The 22613-nt window shown below is 35.3% G+C and overlaps 1 protein-coding gene across 1 annotated transcript in view; it reads right to left on the minus strand.

The window, feature by feature from the left end:
* SECISBP2L (SECIS binding protein 2 like) overlaps positions 1 to 22613 on the minus strand; it is a 53767-nt gene that overhangs the window by 26467 nt on the left and 4687 nt on the right. Inside the window, exons 2-9 of the mRNA XM_088839591.1 lie at positions 19645 to 19823; positions 16888 to 17212; positions 14659 to 14794; positions 8506 to 8738; positions 8190 to 8214; positions 7728 to 7843; positions 1915 to 2049; positions 364 to 444 (exon numbers count right to left, since the gene is read on the minus strand). Coding sequence (XP_088695717.1) covers positions 364 to 444; positions 1915 to 2049; positions 7728 to 7843; positions 8190 to 8214; positions 8506 to 8738; positions 14659 to 14794; positions 16888 to 17212; positions 19645 to 19823 — 1230 coding nt within the window. The remainder of the gene's footprint in view (positions 1 to 363; positions 445 to 1914; positions 2050 to 7727; positions 7844 to 8189; positions 8215 to 8505; positions 8739 to 14658; positions 14795 to 16887; positions 17213 to 19644; positions 19824 to 22613) is intronic.

Consider the following 22613-nt stretch of genomic DNA (forward strand, 5'->3'; position numbering starts at 1 on the left):
GGAGACTGGAAAATGAGAGCAACAAACAGCATACTGCAGTGAGCGACATAACCATCTGGATTCTGTGCTAAAAACAAAAGCACTCCGAAGTAAAGTTCTGCAACAACTGGGGAAATTTTATCATGGACTGTATGTTGCATGATGTCATTTAATAAACGGTATTTACTGCTCTGAAATGGAACTATGGATTTCGAAGGTCAGTGTCTGTTCTGGCTATGCTGAAAATACTAAATCAGTACTAAATATGGTGTTTTTTCAATACCATCTGCCCAAGTCTTTATACTTCCCTGTAGTATTTCTTTTCCAACACATGGCTCAAAAGACATTCATACATTTTACTTATCATTTTAAAAAGTCACTTACTACTTTTGAAGAAAGTTTCTGTTGCATATTCTCATCTTTAGCGTTTCCAATCTCACTTAGTTCTCGAACTCCATCTTCATCCTGAAATAGTTCCACATTTTAAGTAAAAACATAGTCCAAAGCAATAAATTCTTAAGAACAACCTTTTATAATGCTTGAGAGCAATGAGAAATGGGGACGTAATCAACTCAAGTAATTAACTCAGTATTGAACTATTTTAAGTCAGTCTTAAAAAGGAAGTCTCATTTCTCACAGGCTAACACAAAGCTAATTTAATTATTCAAGGAGGGGGACACAGCCACACATTCATCCTTGGGATTTCTGTATCTATAACTCCATTTTTATTATTAATTCTATCCAAGGTAGTACCCAAGGTAAATAAAAAGAAATTCAAAAGAATTTTATCACATTTCACATAATTTGGATTTTAAAGAAATGGCTTCATATGAATTTCATTAATATATTCCCTGTCCCACTGCTACATATACCTAGCAATAAGATTAAAAGTTAAAAAATAAAAATAAATACCCTATTCAGAGTAATTTCTTAACCAATATCTTCCTTTACACTGAAAATTATCTAATACCTTTAAATATAACTATGGAATGAATCATGATTAAGGGTAAATAAAAAATCTGCCACAGGTACCGTTCTTGATACAATACTTCAGATGCACTCTCAAGTCCTTTAGGGCAATTATCAAGCTTATGTAACATATTATTCATCTCTAGCCTCTGGCCTCCAGTATATTTAAAACCCAACTATTAAGCCATTTTACAGAAACTGTGTTAACAAAAATGAGTTATTCAAATGAGTTACCTGGGATGTTGTTCACCATCTTGACACAAACTCTACTCATTCTTTAAAACCTATTCCAAACGCTAACCCTATCCTGCCTCAAACCCAAAACTTACTACTCCTTTCAACTCTAACCACACCTAAGAATTACCAGGTGTGTACATGCTTACATTCCTCTTTACAAACTAATCTCCCTAAGGGTAGTGTGTTTATTCATTTTAATGTATCATGCAGAGCACCTTACTAAATACATAACAGGCCTCCAATGAGTGCCAGTTAGATGAATAAGTAATAAGAACACTGCCATTAGAATATAAACTGTCTGCCTATTAGAGAAAGTAAAATAGCCTTTTATCTTCCTTCTCAAGACTCCCCTGACTAGCAGCACAAATTAACCAGATTTAACTATTTTCAAATTTGAAAGTCTTAACAAAAGAGACTCAACATGGATAATTAAAGTTGGGGAGAAGATTCATATTAGGTGATATTCATATAAAATTAAGTTCTATCTCTGCATGTTACTCCAAAATGATGAATATTCATGACAAAAATTTATAAAAATAAACATTAATAAAGCTGATGTTTAGGCTAACTATATATAACCAAGAAAAAACGTGAGTCAACACTTCTAGGTAACTTACAATCTAACAGCAGTGATGGGTTAAGACATAAAAAGTACTTATCATAATGTAATAAAAATTAATTTCTTAATGGGAACATCTGCTATAACAATTTACAGTTTGAAATAAGTACCTCAAAATATAAAGACTCAGAATTTGGGTCGCCTCTGTGAGACTGACTGGGGTTTAACTGCTTATTATCTTGTCTCTTTTGCAAATTCTGTCTTCTTTCTGAGGAAGTACTTTGTCCTCGGCATCTGAATCCAACCTAAATAAACCCCAGAGGAGGGGGAAATGTATTATTTTTAAGTGAAATGTTTTACTGAAGTATAACATACAGAAATGTACCCAAGAGTATACAACTCAACAAATTTTCATAAAGTGCATAATTTATTATAAAAGGTTGACAAATGAGGTAAATATAATGAAAACACAAAAATCTGATAATTAGTGCAAGTTACTCCCCTCCATGCATGAACACTTAAAATGGCTTTATTTGTAATACCAAAAACAAGAAACACCCCAGATGTCCTTCACTGAGAGTATAAACTCATTGTGGTATATTCACCCTATAAAACAGTAGGCGATCATAAAAACAAACTACTGATATAACTAATAATCTGTAGGAATCTCCAGAAAAACCACACTAGTGAAAAAAGTCAATCCTAAAAAGACCATATCAGTTTATGTATACAACATTCTTGAAATGACCCAATCATAAAATGGGGAAACAGATTAGTAGATTCACATTAGTGGATTCTAGAGTTTAAGGAGAAGCTGGTGAGGAAAGGAAGGGAGTCTGGCTATAAAAGAGTGACATAAGGGATCCCTGTAGTAATGGATCTGTTTTGAATCCTGACTACATTGATGTCAATATTGGGGTTGTGACATTGCACTATAGTTTTGAATGATGTTACCACTGAGAGAGAAACTACGCATTACCTTTTTATAAAAAACTATTTTAGATCTTTTAATATCTGCAGTTTTCATATTTTTTAATCCTAAGAAATATTAAAAATTTAAAATTTTGTTTATAAGAAAAGATTTAAGAGTGTAAAAATCTCAAGTCACATAAATTATCCTATTAATACATCTGCAAAATGTTCAACTGTCATACAAAGAAAAAGCATTATCTTAAGACAATTAAGTTCCCTCTCTTAAGTACCCAATGCAACTTATATGAAATGCCCTTCTTAACCAGGACACTTTAGAGAAGATATGAAAAGTACAGTTTTCTTTACCAGTTACTCAAGAATCCTAATAATAAACAGAACTTGAAGTGGACCTGGACTTCAGGTGCTGGTATACAGGCTTTGGATATGAAATAAAAAATATGCACACAAAGCCCTGGAAGCACCTGGCAATTCTCATGCTAATTAACTGGTCTAAAAAGACTTGCTGATAAGAAACAGAATTTTTATACTGTCTTGGGAAGTAGGTTGTGTGGCAGAACTATAAGCTAGAGCACAGTCATACAGTATATATAATTCTTCCTTAGAGGATCTATTGTGAAAACTGGGCTACTTCCTAAACCTATCAGCACCTGTTAAGAAACTAGATAATTTTCCAGGTACCCAACAGATTCTTGGTTTGAAATATTTACTTCATCTTAAAATAGACTCATGAACATGGATAGAGAGATGGATAGAAAAATACACCATGTGATGAAGCCAATTTTAGAAAAATCTTTGACAGTATTAGCAATGAATGTTCTCTATAAAATTATTTCAACTTTAATGTCTGTTTAAAATTTTTCACAATACAGTATTTTTTAAATTGGTTCATGAAAAGAAGCTCACACAAGGATGGTAAAACAAACACAATTTACAATGTCCAGGTACCAAAGAAACGACTTAATTCACATAAATTATTCACACTGAAATGAGTACTAACAATCAAGCTCCAACATAGGGATGAATAGGAAGCGAGAGAATAATTCTTAAGTAGAAATCTTCATTCCTTTGTACAGTCACTATCACAAAAAAGTAAACGTAAATCTGCCTTCCAAACAGCATTACAATTACATCAAAATGTTAGCCTTCTTGTAAACCACAGTTAATATATATGCATTAATGTTGTTACAACACAAAAATAACTTTTTAAAAAAATAAATGCAACTTAATTCTTGGAGACAAAATTTGAGGATTAAATTAAAATCCCCAACTAATGGTTCCAACAAAGTTCATGGGGATCAAATATGCAAGTATTTCAATTACCTCCTGGAATGAACCTTTGTTTTTTTAAGTTCCTCTAAAAGAGTTTTGTTAGTAGAGACTGGGCATACAGAACAGAAGAAAGCAGAAACAACAAATACATATTAAGATTCTTAAATGACTAGCATAAAATTAATATATAAAGGTTTAAGTTTTCATACTCCATTTACATAACAAAAACACTAAGAATTAATATATGAGGAATATGTACAAATTTGTTTTCAGAAAACTATACAATACTTCTAAAGAACATAAAAAAGTGACTCACAATGAGAATGATGTATTTTTTTTTCTAGAAAGATGCCACATCATAAAGGATGTCCATTCTCCTTAAGCTGATAGATTAATTTGACAACCAAACAACAAAACAGAAAATCCAGAAACAAGATTTCAAAATATACGGAAATTTAACAGGTGATAAAGGTGGCTATCTCAAATACATGAAGTAACGGACTTGTCAATTCACAGTGGTGGGAGATTTGGGTAGCCACATGAAAAACACAAAATAAGACCCATTTCTCACAACATCCACTAAGACAAACTCTAAATGGAATAAAGATTTAAATGTAAAAAACACAAAAGAGTATAAACACATAGGAGGAAATCAGACAAATTTCTTTATAAAAAATCAACAGTATTTAAAACAAATTTGTGCATGGCAATTATTAAGCAAAGTCAAAAATAAAAATGAAAATCTAGTAGAATATTTGCAACTCATAAAACAGACTGCTGCTGCTGCTGCTGCTAAGTCACTTCAGTCGTGTCCGACTCTGTGCGACCCCATAGACGACAGCCCACCAGGCTCCCCCGTCTCTGGGATTCTCCAGGCAAGAACGCTGGAGTGGGTTGCCATTTCCTCCTCCAATGTGTGAAAGTGAAAAGTGAAAGTGAGGTCGCTCAGTCGTGTCCGACTGAGTGACCCCATGGACTGCAGCCTACCAGGCTCCTCCATCCATGGGATTTTCCAGGCAAGAGTACTGGAGTGGCTTGCCATTGCCTTCTCCAAAACAGACTAAAGGCTCTTAAAATCTCTTTAAATTTGGTAAGAGCTTGATCAAACTGATTTAAGAATGTACAAAAACAGAGAAAAAGGTCAAAACACAATAAATGGGCAAAGAACATAAGTTCACAGAAAAGTACAAATGGTCCTTAAATGTATGAAAAGATGCTCAACTACATGAATACACTATTTCTCCTAACTGGCACAAATGCAAAATCTTGAAAACACATGATTTCTGAGCCTCTATGGAAATAAGCACTCTCCACATTACTGTTAAGAATGCAAAATGGCACAATCTGGTGATAGTTATCAAATAACAGAGGTGACTTCACCTTTTCACTCAGCAATACTTACCCAGGAATATATTCTATTGCTCTATACACAGATTTCAAAATAACACTGTAGCATATCTACAACAGCAATAGTTTATAAACAATTAAAGTGTCCATCAACAGGACTCCAGAAAATAACAAGGATTCATCAACATTAGGTGGTGGTGGTGGTTTAGTCTCTAAGTCGTGTCTGACTCTTGTGACCCAATGGACTGTAGCCATCCAGGCTCCTCTGTCCATGAGATTTTCCAGGCAAGAATACTGGAGTGGGTTGCCATTTCCTTCTCCAGGGGATCTCCCCGACCCAGGAACTGAACCTGGGTCTCCTGAATTTCAGGCAGATTCTTTCCCAACTGAGCTACAAGGGAAGCCCCAACAACATTAGGAGTTGCTTTAAAAAAAGAAAAGTAAATAATACAGCAATATCTCTCTGATACTTTGTTAAGAGATGTGAACACAGCACAAAACAGAATGAATAAAACATGAGATACATACTTATATATTTACTTATAATGACATGAAGATACTCTGGGCAAATACACAGGTACAGGTAAGAGGAGAACACATGTGGAGACAGGATACAAATGAGATTGCTTGTTGTATAACCTTTTTCACATATTTTTTCAACCTATTCACAAAACCATTTTTATTTTATTCAAAAAATAAAACTTAAATTTTTAGACTTTATCATTTACAATTAAGGCTACAGCAGAGTATAGAAAAAAATCTGCTGTTTCAAATGTTAAGATGCTGGTAAAAGTATTAATCATGTCCTTGTTCAGTAGTTAAAACCACACAGTACAGGTGTACAAATCTAATAATAAATGGGAAAAAAGCTCAAAAACAGAACATAAAACATAAGAAATTAGCAGGTGACTGAAAGAGTAAATCAGAAAAAAATTAATATATTACAACATTAAGACAACTGGTTAACTACTGTGAAAATTGACATCATTATGTTGTACCATGCTTCAAAAGAAAACCTTGGATAAAAAAGTTTTGAAAACATTACACTGTAAAAAAGTAGCAGAAAATACAAATGAAAATATTTACTACATTTCTAAAAGGCTTTTTAAGACTTTAAACAATCAGAAACTGCAAAGGGAAAATATTTTGACTTAAAAGAAAACAGATTCTGCCTATCAAAAAATCAAACAACTGCACACTTAAGAAAAGTAAAACAAAGCCTCAGAAGTAGAAAAGAAAACACATTGTTCAACATCTGGCTCCAGAGATACAAAATAAATGTTTATGCATTTCCATAATTTTCTGTTTTGTGTTTTTTCACCATTCTCATTAGCTTTGAGGCAGAGAGAAAATATTTTTCCGTATTGGGATTATTTACTCTCTAGTGGACTGCTTATATCAAATGTACCAAAGCTGAGACTGCAAGCTTGGCAGGTCTAGCAGTTACAATTTCAAGATAAAATTTTAGTACTTGACCAAACATTCCACAGATTTTGTTTATCTAATCTATATAAACAATTCTTGTTTCAGCTCTCTTGTTTTTGATCAAATAAAGCTAGACTGCTTCACAAGCCTGCCACAAACAACGACTCATTTTTGCAGTAACTGTAGGGAAGAGGGCACTATTCTATTTGTTTTCCTGACAGCATAATTAATGCTAAGGAACTTCATTTCAGGGAGGCAAAGGCACAGGCAAATATTTGGTTTATTCAATCCATTATTAACTTACTTCTATTTCAATTCAGCTAGATCTACTCATATGGTAACTTTAATTCCCATTAACAAGATTTAAGAAATCCAGGAATGCCATCTAAAAATTAAATAAGGAAAAATACTGACCAACCAACACCTCCCTGATTTCGTAAACAACCAATGCAGGAAGATAGTTACTGGAAGTCTGTGGCTGTATATAACTTGCTCTGCTGTACTGCAGCTAAATCTTGCTTCCCAAACCCAGGAAGCTACCCAGTCTGGCCACATTATAGCACGAGGTGGCCATCACTGTGGTACTGCAATAAGCACTAAGCATGGTTTGTGGTGTTTATAGTCAAGACATGGACAAGGCTGCAGTCCTGAAGGTCAAAAAAAATCAATATTTAAGGCATTAATATCCTTTATGTTGTTTTATATAGATAGGAAAAAGTCACAGAAGATGAAGCAGGACTGTATTCTTTTTTTAAGTATAAAATATCCAAATACATTTCTTAAATAGAGAAAAGTAGAAAAAGGTACAATATATATATCCCATCTATTCAACATGTTACCATTTTGTTTCATTATTTAAATAATAGTTCCATTGGTTAAACTACTTCAAAGTTACAGATTACCATGTTAAACAAAACATGCATCTCCAAAAATTAAGGACACCGCTCTTCAAAGCCACAATTTATAATAATTCATCTCACACCTATTTCTCCAACCTGATCGAAATTACCTGTGAATTATTTCTTTGTTCAGTCTGCCTTCCACCTCTAGAAAATGTCTGATTTTTTTCCATCCAAGGTTTTTTCTGAGTTGCCTGGCAAGTTACATTAGACCAATTTACACCACCTATAATAAATGAGATTTTAAAATATAATTTAATTATAAAGATGCCAAAACCTAAAGTGCCCCCTAACATCATGTGTTGAAACTCAGTCATTCTAAATGTAACACTGGAAAATTCCATAAACTTTAAGTGGCATTGCAGTTCTTGGTAATGTTAAGTGTCAACTTGCAGAATACCTCCAACTGACATTTTCCCAACTTCATCAACAAAACCATACTTTCAAATTAACTTGCTTTTCTTTGGAAGACTTCTAATTTTTTTTGCAGCATCAGCAAGCTTCATTTAAAAGCAAAACTGACATGGACAGAGAAGAAAATAGAGCAAAAACACTATGCAGAAAATAAGTACCTGCACATATAGATGAGTCCACATGCTAAAAATAGAAACAAACAAAAAAAAAGACAATTATTTTCTGCTTAAGAGTAAACACCATATACCTTGCAAAACATTTCACAATTCCATCTACTGTGAAGCACGCTTATTATAATTTTAGAAAAAATACTTCTCCATAAGTATTTTTATTATTAATAGGAATACATACAAAACACATTTTTAACCATTGTATTATAGGAACTATTAATGAAAATAGATACTTCGGCTTTAGGCAAAGACACAAAGAACACTGACACAGATGACAATGAGAAGATAAAGTAACGTCACATACACTAATGGAGCCAGAATCGGGATTTCTCAACCCCCCTGCAGCAGGCTGCTGGTTGTTGCTGTGTTTGGGGCTGCAGTAGCCACTGTCACTGTCAATGTCAGCCTCACTAGCTCCCTGTTCACTAGAGGACTCAGCCGTTGGTTGGGAGGCTCTTCTCCTCCTGCCTTTGGCCTTCCAGAGCATTGCGGCAGAGCTCTCGGAGAGAGATTTGTTTGCGATGTCTGATGGGAAATCTGTAAGGCAAGAAAAGTGTGACAATTCCTCTTGAGGAACAAGCTGACCAATTCTTTTAAATTATCATTAAAATTGTAAGAAAAGCACCATATCTAACTTTGTAAACAAAGAAAACAGGTGGAAGCTTTTTGAAAAGATCGGCAAAAGATGTTCCTGACAAGTTGCTTTATAACATGTGTTTATTATGAAGACAGTATCTGCAAACTATTTGTGTATTTAATATTATATAATTAAAGCAAACCATTATCATCCATTTAAATATCACCAATCCTTTGAAGTCCACTGCATGCTTCCTCCACCACTTTATTCTCTTCCTCCCTCAGAGGCTATTCGGAATTGTGTTTATCATTCTTTCACTTTTTAAAATAGATTTACTGTAGACGTCAGTATTTCCAAAACATAAATTATGTACTTTTGCAATTCTACCTTTATAAAAATGGAATCATACATCCACATTCTTCTGTGACTTGCTTCTTCCTGCCGCTGCTCTCTCCCCTAAATGTTGACTGGTTTTGAGATTTTGATGCATGTGGCTATAACTCATTTAAGGTCACTGAAATCTAGAATGCCTGTGTATGAATATACCAGAGTGCCTTTGTCCTCTGTACCACCGATGGGTCACTTGGGTTGTTCTGGGGTTTTGCTCTCAACAACAGTACTTCTGTAAACATTCTTATATAGATGTAAGAGTATGTATGTATGTACATGAAGGTTTCTCTAAGGTAAATATTGGCAGGCTTAGCGGTTACATGTAATGTTCAACTTTACTTGGTAATGTCAAATCATTTTCAAAGGTGGTTAAAACAGTTTGCACTCTTAAGAGGAGGATATAAATAACCCTGCTGGTGCACATATTCACCAAATACTAGACGCTGTCCTCTAGGCTGTAATTTCTCCCAATTGCTGGGTATAAAAAGATGGCTCATTGCAGATTTTAATTTGCATTTTCCTGCTTAATAATGAGGTTGGGAATAGCCATGCATGTCTTCCCCTTGGTGAAATACCTGTTACTTTTACTTTTGGATTGATTGATTTCTATTTTTCTACTAAGTTGCCTGTTTCTCATTTTTGTATTTCACAAATTGTAATTACAAGACATTTTAAAAAATAAGACCTCTTACCAACTCCTCCTAACCCAACACACCACTAAAATTCCTTTCACTACATAATTTTTCCCCTCAACCCTTTTCTCACAATCACAATTTTTTTATATATAACTTTTATACAGAATCAATGTAATTTTTAGTTGTGCTATTTAATTATATATATGTTCTTTGTTAATTATAATATATGAAGGTTCCATATTAGTCCACTGAGTGGATGTCCTGGGCACTTCTTTTGACGTGTTGCCTGTTACAGGACATTGAGAAGTTTTCAGTGGTTTTTTGTGTACCGTTGCAGTATACACACCTTTAATCAAACAGTTCCTTTTCTTTCTGGGAGGAGATTCCATTTGGATACACTGTCCTCAGTAGGCCAACTGGGTCAAAACAAAGATTCCTATAGTTCTGCCAAAGTGTTTCAGCCCCCTGGCAGCACTGCATTCCAGGGGCCCTGAGCACAAGGTGAGATAATTTTCTTACTGATTCTTATGAATTCTTTATATGTCCTCATACTAATACTGTGTCAGTTACACACATGGTAAAATCCTTTCCAATATCTGTGACTTGTTCCTTCACTCTTTTTTTTTTCCTTTTGGCTGTGCTAATAAGTCTTTGCTGCTGCACGTGTGTGCTTTCTCTAGATGAGGCTACTGGAAGCTGCTCTGCAGTTGCAGTGCTCAGACTTCACTGCAGTGGCTTCTCTTGTTGTGGAGCACAGGCTCTAGTGCGTGCAGGCTTCAGCAGCTGTGGCTTGTGGCCTCAGTGGTTGCATTTCCAGGCTCTAGAGCACAGACTCAAAAGTTGTGGCACAGGCTTAGTTGCTCTGTGCCATGTGGGATGTTCCTGGACAAGGGATTGAACTTGAGTTTCCTACATTGGCAGGCAGATTCTTTACCACTGAACCACCAGGGAAGCCCCTTCATTCACTCTTGATAAATAGAAATTCTTAATTTTATAGTTTTCTCCATGCAATCATAAAGATATCTGCCTATATTTTCTTCTACATGTGGTTTTCTCATTTAAGTCCTTGCCGGGAGCCAGCGAGGGAAATCCTACCCATGGCAAAGGTCAATTGGGGAAGAGGCCTGACGGGCAAAGGCTAATCAGGGCTCGAGGAACCCCCTGGACTTACCTGAGCATCTACCCCAAAGAAAACTGGAGTCTGACTGCTTTACTATCTTACGCCTCTTACCAAGTCCTCTAATACTTACAGGGGCTTCCCCCCAACCACCTTTCTCTGAAAACGTTAATTCAGAGCTGTAGTTTAAAAGTTCTCCTCAGCTTAATAGGAGTGTTCCAATCCAAGCCCCTCTGATAGCTTTCTAACTTGCATGACAAGTTTGTCCGGGCTCTTACAACTACGAATGTGACTGTTTATAGCCTCCCAGCCATGCAAGGACAGAAAGCCTAATATTCTAAAATACAGGAATCTGTTGAAAAAGTTAAAATCATTAGAGTAGTACTAAAAAAGATTTCATTGTTGAATCAATGCTTGCTGCAAAATTTCCTCTATCTATTGTATCCTTGGAAATATATTAATCGACATATAGAGAATATAAGTAGTAGCCTTTGATTTAACCACATCAGATCTTAAGTTAATAAGTTCCTTTCTTGCAGCTCACTACACCAGTGCCTTATAGGAATGCAACTTTGTTATGCACCTAACTTTAGGAAAGTCACCTTAAAAGAATATAAGCCTTTTACTTGCTAACTAACCTATTGTTAGGAGAGAGGGCCATAAAACTGTTAGCAGGCCCCCTGGCCAGAAGATGATGTAAATCACCTAAAACTTTTATCACACAAAAATAAGCCCTGATCCTGATAAGGGTCAAGACTGCTGACCCCACGTGATTTTGGTGTGAATCTATACCTCCCTTTCTGTGTTTCTTATGCGCATAACTTAGGGTATAAAAGCAGCACTGGAAAATAAAGTTTTGGGCCTTGCTCACTGAAGCTTGGTCTCCCCGTGTCGTTCTTTCTCTTTTTCCATCCTTTTCTCTATTCTCCTTTTTCTGGTTGAGATCCTTGGAGCGCTGGGCCCTCTGAGTTTACTTATCTGCCTGGGCTTCTAAGACCCACTCGAGGGGGTACCCTGGTGGGGTGCCTCAAGTGATTCGAGAGGGCGCCTGCGGCCTACGTAAACAGAGCAAGCCCCGTGCTGGGGTTTTATTGGTTTCCAGCGTAAACCAAGGAATCATCAGCCCCTGTCTCTCTCTCTCTCTTTCTCTCTCTCTCTAACGCCGACGCCGTTCATCCTGAGGATACCCTGGGCCATATCGAGGCTGGACCCCGATAAGTCCTTAATCCATCTGGAACAGATATGCATGATATAAAAATTAATCAATCAATTAAATAATTAAAAACATAAGATTTGCATGAGGTGTATGTTAAGGGTCTGTAATGCTATCTCTGTCATTTTCCTTGTATATGTTTTCACATACATGGGTCTGCTTCTGGGACTCTGTTCTGTTTAATCTTTGTATACTGTATTTTATATATTTTTATATAAGCCTATAAAAATTAAATGACTGAGTAGGTCTTGCTATCTAGGAAAAAAATTCTTTTTTTAATACTTTTAAAAAATGCTTTTAATTAAAAAAATTATTTTTATTTTTATTTTTTTGGCCATATCACGTGGCACGTGAGATCTTAATTCCCTAAACAGGGACTGAACTCATGCTCCCCGAAACGGAAGCAGGGTTCTAGCCACTCACCCACCAGTAAATTCCCAAAAGGAAACATTCTTTTCCAGGGAAGTCGTGGCTCTTTCCAGATCAGTGCTCTTTTATTTTAGAAATTAGCTTGTCAAGTTCTCCAGAAATCCCCATTGGAATTTCGATCAGAAATGCACTGAATTTGTAGATTAACAAAGGGGAAAATGCCATTTGCAACATCAAATCATCCTGAATGAGCAAGTGATTTAGGTTTTTTTTAAAATGTCCTATAATAAAGTTAGTTTTCAGTATAAATGTTTTCCACTCTGTCAGGTTTATCCCAGAAAATATATTTTTGTTGCTATTGTAAATGATATCTTCTCTTAAATTCTGATTGTTGGGAACACACTATAATTAACTTCTGTGTATTATCTTATACCTAGCCATCTTACTAAACTCTTCTAAATAATACAAGCTTGTGTTCAAGAGTAAAAATGTATTACAAATTTCTTAAGCTATAATTTGCATTCTACTGATAATTGACACCAATTCATCCTGATAAATTAAGAACAACCTGAAGAATAATAATCCTGATAGAAGGTATAATCTTCTACTCAAATTATATCTTCATCTTTTTGCTTTCTAATTCTTGAGATTCAGAAGGTTGTCTTTGTGGTCACTTAATGAGCAAACCAAAGACATTAGAACAAATTTTTAAAGTAGTTCTAGGGTTCAAAGCATGTAGAAATGGGTCACTGTGTCTAGGAACAACCAAAACATACAGAACTTTGTCATATATCACCTTGTGGCTCTTTATCATAAACCATTCCAAGCATTCATCGGTCTGTTAATCTTATCACTTTATGCCACAAACCATACAATGATTGTACTATCAGCAAGCTGTTTTTTAACTGATCCCCAGATTCTTTCTCACTCCTAATGAACCTAAGGAATTGTCAAAGGATAACTGAACGGATGTCCAATATAAAAGGTACAGTACAAATGAAAGAAAGTATGTACCATCTAATTCATTTCAAGCCAGACAGCATTTTTTTAAAAACTGTAAAGGGTAAAAAGCAAACATGCCTTTGAACAGATCTAGTCCTGGATCATTAATAAGGATTTTTAAATGACAATGAGTGAGAGAAGACAGCTATCTACTCTATAGCTATTAAGCTAATTATCAGGGCTACAAAATGAAATTTCATATATAACTGGAAAACTGAGAATTTTAAGACTACTTATTAATTCTTACCTATTGTCAGGATAAAGTTTTTTACTTTAATGTTTACACAGTCCTCATTTGGTAAAACTTTTAACAAAATGATATACAACTAGCCCAAAATTTTTACTTGTTTGAGGATACACGTTACTGCTAATAGGTCTGGTTCAGATCTTATACTAAAATATGGTGCACAAAACTTGATAAGGTCTTCTATAAAGATATATTTAGAATGTTTTTAAAGGGATTTTAATCTAGTTATTAAAAAACATATGAAAAATAAAAATAAAATATGTACAATTCTAACTTCTACTAAAATGAGTCCCTCAAATTTCTACAATGTCTTCAAAATTCCATCTCTGATTTCTGAACTGATTCACTATTATAAGGGGATAAGGAAACCTCAAATTCTGCTCAAAACTACGTAAGCCAGCACCCAAGTTGAAAGAACTTGAAGAACATGGGACTGTTTTATCTTTCCTAAAGAATTTCACAAAGTATCAGGATAAACAGAAGATTGAAAGTCCGAAATCCTAAAAAGTGGTAGAGTCTATAATTACAAAGTCAATGCATGACAAAAGATAAAAATCAATGTATACAGACATAGAGAACACTCTTGAGGTTGCCGAAGTGTGTGTGTGCGGGGGAGGTGCTAGGGGAGGGGTGAATTGGGAGTTTGAGATTAGCAGATTCAAACTGTTATATATAGAATGGATAAACAACAAGGTCCTACTGTAGAGGACAGAAAACTATATTCAGTATCCTATGATAAACCATAATGGAAAAGAAAATGAAAAAGAATATACTGTATATGTATGTATAAAGGAAATCACTGCTGTACAGCAGACATTAACACAATACTGTAAATCAACTATATTTCAATAAAATAAAAAACATTTTTAAATCTATGATGTATATAGTAAGAAAAATCTTGCCTTACCAGTTTGCTGTGAAGCATCTACCAGTAGCACAATTTTTGATCGATTATCGGGACCTGCTGCACTTGTCTCTTTCTGAATAGCTACATTTTTCACCAGTGGTCTTTTGCTTTTTATGTGCTGTTGTATAAGTTGTTGCTGATTGAAGTAAAGAAAAATTAAAATCTTATTCAATGTACTAATAAACATTATAAAATATATCAATCAGTTCAGTTCAGTTGCTCAGTCGTGTCCAACTCTTTGCGACCCCATGAATCACAGCATGCCAGGCCTCCCTGTCCATCACCAACTCCTGGAGTTCACTCAAACTCATGTCCATCAATTCAGTGATGCCATCCAGCCATCTCATTCTCTGTCATCCCCTTCTCCTCCCGTCCCCAATCCTTCCCAGCATCAGAGTCTTTTCCAGTGAGTCAACTTGTCGCATGAGGTGGCCAAAGTACATCCGTTAAAAATATACTTAAATGTAGGCTACAAATGAGTGACTCTCAATCCATGAGGAAACAGGGTTACTGTGTTCAGTTCAGTTGCTCAGTCGTGTCTCACTCTTTGCGACCCCATGAATCACAGCACGCCAGGCCTCCCTGTCCATCACCAACTCCCAGAGTTCACTCAAACTCATGTCCATCGAGTCGGTGATGCCATCCAGCCATCTCATTCTGTCGTCCCCGTCTCCTCCCACCCGCAATCCCGCCCAGCATTAGACTCTTTTCCAGTGAGTCAACTCGTCGCATGAGGTGGCCAAAGTATTAGAGTGTTACTGTGTTAGGATTTCATTATCTACAGCCAATCATAGTAGGCTATATGATGTATTATATACACATTTATATACTACTTTTCAAATAACCATTAATACTATTATAATTAATGAGATATTCATTTTAATTGTCATTTGCATTTTTAATTTTCTTAATAATAAATAATGAGTATAATCACATCAAATAAGGGGTTATAAATTTTTATTTAAAAAGGCAATATCAGTAAAAAGGGTGGTAACTTATCCAAAAGCTCAATTTTAGTTTCATGAGAGCAATGATGTACAAAAGAAATTTCTGCTTTAGACTTTAAAAAGAAAATATTAAAAAGCTGATCCTTTCCTTCATTTTTTTAAAATATGAGTATCCACCACTTAATAGTAATTTATACAAAAGAACTCTAAATTAAACTTCTTAGATAACTTCTTAAAGTGCTGGAAATGCACTCTGAGAAACCATGCTACTTCGATACTTGAAAGTTATATACTATTGTCTATTTCCAATACTTATTTCTCTTCATTCTCAGATATCCCAAAATGATTTCCCTTGACCCAGCAAGTTTCCATGGACAAAAACTAATAAGCTTTTCAAAGCAACTTCTGCAGCTTGTTTGTATTTTAACCTGAAAAAAGTATGCCAGAAGACAGCATAGACTTTTCATTGAAGAGGCTGAGCTAACGGAATCTAGGAAAGCATGAACTCCTTGACAATAACAGACGTAAAAGGCATCTGATCACTCTGCCTTCCATTAGCTCAAAAGTGATGAGAAGAAATCTGGTTTTTCCTATTTGCTTTGACACTATGGCTTCAATAGAAAAGTAACCTTTTAGTTAAGAAACAGACAACTAGAATTAACCTTAACTCTCCTGTGATTTCAAGGCCTTTGTGTCTTTTTTTTTTAAGTTAGTTAAAAGGCTGGTGTTGACAAAAAGTCATTTCGCACATTTATCTTTAATTTTCTTTAGCCCTAGGAGACCCTGTGTTCATATAATATAGTAAAGCATTCTCTGAAGAACAAAGTGCTGTTCCTACTAAAAATGACAGAATAGAAAACAATGAAGTTGAAGAGACTTAATGCATCACAATATTCTTTTCCATAATATCTCCTGCTTATTTCTGAAGACTGAAACATCTAGATGTACATTAGCCACTTAACACTGCTAGGAAAGGAACCACACTAATCCCTTACTAAAACTGTGTCACTATGCAATTTTTATCACTAAATTAAAATAATTTGGAAATATTTGTGCATTATGCTTATGTAAACTCTCAGACTTGAAAATGACTGTAAATCATACCACCATTTAAGAATGAGGAACAAAAACAATGGAAAAAGTTATTTTAAAAATGCTACATCCTTAACTGTTTTTTAAAAAGTAAAACTCAGTAGTAAAGGCTAATCAATACAAGTAGCAAATGACTTCCACTAACAACAGAAATATCAAACACAAAAGCCAATCAAATTTGGTCACTTACTTTTGGTACCATTGGTCCTCTATTACTACTTCTGTTTCGATGGCCAGACAATGGGAAGGCCTGTCCAAGGTGATTTGGACGCTCAGTGCATTCTGTGGTCATAGTATTGACAGTATTCGCAGCCTGAAAAGTGTTGGAGTAAGGTGCAGGGAAAGGATGATAGAAACCCATAACTTGTGCACATGGTGCTGGCATCAGCTGATAGTATGTATACTCTGTAGAAACAGGTGGCTGAGCAGATATAATGGGGTAAGCAAGGTATGGTCCAGCAGGGTTTGGATTAGGCTGTTGCCATCGTATATCACTGTTATATAATGGAAACTGTCTGTAAAAGCAAATCAAAAAAGAACAAATCTATTGACATGCATGTCTGAAAGTAATACAAAGCAAATTTTCAACTTATTTTAATAAAAGAAAATAACAGTATAAAATGTGCTAAGCTGCTTCCGTTGTGTCCAACTCTTTGTGACCCTGTGGACCGTAGCCTGTCAGGTTCCTCTGTCCATGGGATTCTCCAGGCAAGAATACTGGAGTGGGTTGCCGTGCCCTCCTCCACGGGATCTTCCCAACTCAGGGATCGAACCTGCAACTCTGAAGTCTCCTGCACTGGCAGGCGGGTTCTTTACCACTAGCACCAACTGTAGCCTCATAATAATTCTGAAAAAGAGATCATTTTTTATCAATTTCCTTGCTATAATTAGTTTTTAGACACGCCTGAGCAACTGACCTGAACTGAACTGAATAACAATTTTAATTGACAGTAAAAAGGAATTCAGGCTTCCCTGATGGCTCAGTGGTAAAGAATCTGCCTGCAATGTAGGAGATCCAAGAGCTGTGGGTCTGATCTCTGGGTCAGGAAGATCCCTTGGAGTAGGAAATGGCAACCCACTCGAGCAGTCTTGCCTGAAAGTCTCATGAACAGAGGAGCCTGGTGGGCTATAGTCCAAAGGGTCACAGAGAGTCAGACACGACTGAGCACGTACACACACACACAAAGAAATTTAACCTGATAGTTTACTGCATTCCAAAATTTAAAATGTACAGAGTATTCTTATTTGTAGCTCTCTCCCTCAGCCTCACAATATGTCTGCCTAAAAGTTAAACAACTATCTGCTGAATCTGCCAGTAATAGCAGTCCAAAGTCCCCACTCAATGGCAGCAACTAACTGTAACAGCCTTCTGCAAAAAGCAGGGTAAGGCAGGTGATCATTGTATAAGGTGGTCTTTACAGCAGGTGACTTGATTATTTCACCTCCATTCTTCAGTTCAGGCTGAGGGCCTCCTACTCCTTTCCCATATTCCCCTAACCACTTGGCCAAGTCCAGCTCTTTCCCTGGCTCCCCTTCTTGACAATGGAAGCAGGCGCCAGAGGTCCAAGAGAAAGAAAAGAAAAAAGGCAAGCTTGTTCAGTGTCATCTTATCTCCAGCATTAGAGTTCTTCTAGTGTGATGTCTTCCCATAAAGCATGAGTCCTTCCCATCACATCAGTCCTCCTTGCAGACAGCTGCCGCTGACGACTGAGAGCACGGTCATAGGGACCTGGACTACAGAGCTTTTCCTCACTATTCCATGACAAAGCACAAGGGAAAAATGTTCCCTGCCATAATTCTAAAAATATTTTCAAATAATCAGATGGCTGGCCTATTCATGAATTCTCAAAGATTATTTGGTAAGATAAGAAAAGTTAAACTTATTATACTGTACACTTGGCCACTTTGTCAAATACTGCAATAGTATTTTTAGTTTATAAATTACTTCAAGCATAGTCCAATATAGTTCAAAGATTTTTAATGTAATATTACCCTGACTCAATTGTGCAGAATCCTTTAGATTCTACTGTGCCTAATGCCCCAAACTATTAAGGAGTTCTAGAGTAATAACTTGAATATTTAATACCTGAGAGAGTAATTTACTGACTATATATCTCATATATCCAGAATTTCTCAAAGAATGTGCCTGAACACACTAGTGTGACACAATGGTTAAACATGTGTAGAAATATTGACTTGCCTTAGCCCTCAGGGGTGGCTGGGCAAAGGCTAGAGTCCAGCTACCTCATCTATTTAGCCTACAGTGCTAGATAAGTACAATTTTTATGCGTGATATAATATGAAACATGCTGAAAGTACTTTCATACAGCAATAAAATGAACTACACCAATGAAGTGCTAATCATTCAGACAGTCTAAGCAGGGTTGGAAAGGCTGTTGTAGCTATCACAAGACACACCCCAAGCACTAGGTCACATAGTAACTGAGCTGTAAGCATTTTGCTAAATCACTCTGTGACTATAGCACAGAAACAAAATTTAAACTACAATTAAGAGTCCAGAGATATAATAAGCTAACTGGCCACAAAAGCTTCCAAGTTAAGGGCTACCCCTTGATATATTCTTCTTAGAACAGACTGTCTTGGCAATTAGGATTATATGCCTATCCTCAAAAAAAGGGTTTCTGTTCACCTCTTTCTGAATAATTCCTTCCCTTTGAGTCAGTTTATTTCAAAAAAAATTTCAATAACTTATTATAGGAGATACAAAGAATTCCATTTTCTTAGAATGAGAAAATAACAATAATCCATCCCAATAATTTTTAAATTTCTACATCATTTGGTTTCATTTACTCCTCTTAGAAAGTAGAGAAACAGCTAATACTTAAAAGTTACAAAAGGAAAAAACTAAGAAATGTGCTTTGCAAATTTCTACATTTCCCTACCCCCTTTTTCCCCCACCAAGAGAAAATAATAATAAGCAAATTACCTATTGGACTGGTTTTCTTGCACGAACGGATAACAGGTTATCAGGTAGCTGGGAATTGGAGTTGGTTCTACACCAGAAACATTTCCATTATCATTTGGGAGTGCCATAGGGATCATAAATGTATCAGGATTCTTCTTCTGGGGAATAAATGGTTCTACCTCAGCTGACAGCTTGACATTCTTCAAAGAGAAAGTGAAACACATTACTAGCAAACAAGCAAAAGCTTAAATAATACAAATTCATAACTTAACAATAAAAGAGACAGTCTTCTCACTATTCACAAAACATTCAAAGGAAGAGCAAGGTCAAATTTAAAAAATTTAACCTGATTATGTTATTTAGACAAAGCCATCAATTGGAGGAAAAAATTTAGCAAAGGTTACTACATTTCAATGAAGTCATTTCTTACATAACCAAAGCTGTTAAAAAAATCAAGAGTCCAAGGAAGTCATACCTCAGAGTCCAAAAATAAAGCTGGTAGTAAAAAAACAAAACAAAACACAAACTCGCTCTTCAGACAAAACATTGTGTTTTATGTCAATTTTGTCAGTGGAAAGAAATCACTGAACAAAGTTCTGAAGGATAACTACTCTATATTTGTTTGAATAGCCTAAAAAAGTGTATTTCTGTCCATTGCAGGAAATTAGATTAGTATGGTTAAATTAAAAGGAAGGATAATGTCTACAATAAATGAAAAAAACAGCACAAGGGAGAAAAAAACTTTTGCTTCACAGTATAAATTGAGAAAAAAGTGAGCACTTCAGCTTTCCAGCAAACAAACCGAGTAAATAAGGTAATCCAGAATACGTGCTCCATTTTAGCTTATTTTTATCTTTTCTTATAAATCTATAAAGGTTTAAGAGACATAATAAACTACCATACAAAGGATGCACAAATTGGGGACAAAACTATGAAGAAAAGTAAAGAAGAGCCATGAAAGTCAGGATAGGAATTACTCTTAGGAAGCTGTGATTGGGAAGAGGCACCTGGGAGAGCTTCTGAGGTACCCGACAAAATACTATATCCTAACATGGGTGACACAAGGTGTTCATCCAATAACTCATTAGCTGTACACTGGTTTTAGACATTCTTCTTTCTGTGTTTGCTATATTTAACTAAAATTCTTAAAATTTTAGTATAAAATAATCTATAGGCACATTCTGTAAAAGAAGAAAGTTAAAAAACCACAAACATCTCAAGGTGACTTGGGGGGAAAAATTCCACAAACATAACAATATTAAAAGATAAACGTTTTGCGAAACCAGTGAGTGGAATGCAATCCAATATTTCAACAACTCAAATCAACTATGTGAAAGCAACAGACCTAACCAGAACTTTTCCCCCACTGGGATGGCATTTATTAGAAACTCCCATTAAGGCATATTTCTCTGAATAAATTTCATGCATGTTTCTCACAAAAGTAATCAGTAGAAAATCCAAAAAAATCTAAAGATTCTACATGCTAAATATATGTATTGAATATACAGCCTTTTTCGAAACTGTTCAAAAAGAGTTCACTGTGAACATTCCAAAACACATGTCTAGGGGAAGAAATCTGAACTATAAAGCAGTATCAATTCAATATCCTTCCTCCCCACCTGATGTAACTTTGAGGTCTACTTTTGTACTACTGACCAAATCTGAAGTAGATAACGTAATTGTACTCATAAATAACGTGTGAGTTGGTTTCTTGAATTCCAACATAGGAGGCAAAAACAAATGCTAATAGTATCAGTTCAGTTCAGTTCAGTATAAAATATCAATCTTTGAACATATGAGACTCCTGAACAGCTTTATAAATCTGGGCTAGAAGACGCTTGGATTTTTTTTTCTAATTCAAGGTATATGGTTATATTAAATTCTTAGTCCCATATGAAAAAAAAGTAAGAATACTAATATAAAGAAATAAGGCAATTTAAAAATAACTTTTCCTGATACCCCCAAATAATACCAACTCATAAATTACTTTAACAAAAAATTCATATCCTTGTTCTTTCCCAGCAGTGTAGTGTTTAGGACTCCACTTCCACTGCAGGGGGCATGGGTTCAATCCCTGGTGAGGACACAAATACCCCACAAGCCACACAGACTAGCCAAAAACAGAAAAAAAAACTTGCAACAAGTTTTTTATACCTAGTCTCATCTGTTCTTTATATGTTTTGTGAATTTAGGTCACCACTATTCAAAAAGTGTCATGCATAATTTATAACTAATATCTGAACATATACTCAGTATATGTCCCCCAAAAATTAAAGTCTGTATTGGCTTCTATTCTAAGTGCAATTCTAGATATTGGTATTCAACACTAAAACTCACAAACACTGAAATGATCCTTTGTTTTTAACAAAAAAGAGAAGCTGCTGTAGTCAACAGCTGCACAAACAGAAGATGTCACTAGTAGGAACAGACTGGTAAACTTTCTCCTATAGTTACAACTCCCTATGTTTAAAGTTGTTTGTCGTGACTTTGGGGCCTTCAGCATCATACATCAAAATGCAGCCTCAGTTGTCCTCAGGCCTGAAAAGTAATGTTCATATGGCAAACTATTTTTTAAAATTTCACATAATAAAGGTCATACAGATAATACGTTAAGCAAGCAACAGATTTTGGCAGTTATTTCAATTATATTAACATAGAAATTAAAGGAAAAAATGTCCTAAATAGTAGACAACAAAATGTTATGAAAAAATTAACTAGTTACTTCATACAATGATACTCCTCAGTTTGTACTTCCGTTTAGTCTATTTATGCCATGATTGTTAAGAAATCAGAAATTTTATAGCAAGTTTTTGTCTCCTTAAAGAAAATAAAAATATGGAAGAAGTCTAAACACAGAACAAAATCTACTCCTGTACTACTATTTGCTTAAAAAAAAACAACAGAAACTGTACTGTAAAATTACCTTTATCTTTCATAAATTACTTCAGAATTTTCCAAGTTAATGAAAAATCATAATCCTAGAAACCTGT

The sequence above is a fragment of the Moschus berezovskii genome, chromosome 9 (genome assembly GCF_049115385.1).
Source record: "Moschus berezovskii isolate FMDL1 chromosome 9, NW_MosBer_1.0, whole genome shotgun sequence".
NCBI lineage: Eukaryota > Metazoa > Chordata > Mammalia > Artiodactyla > Moschidae > Moschus > Moschus berezovskii.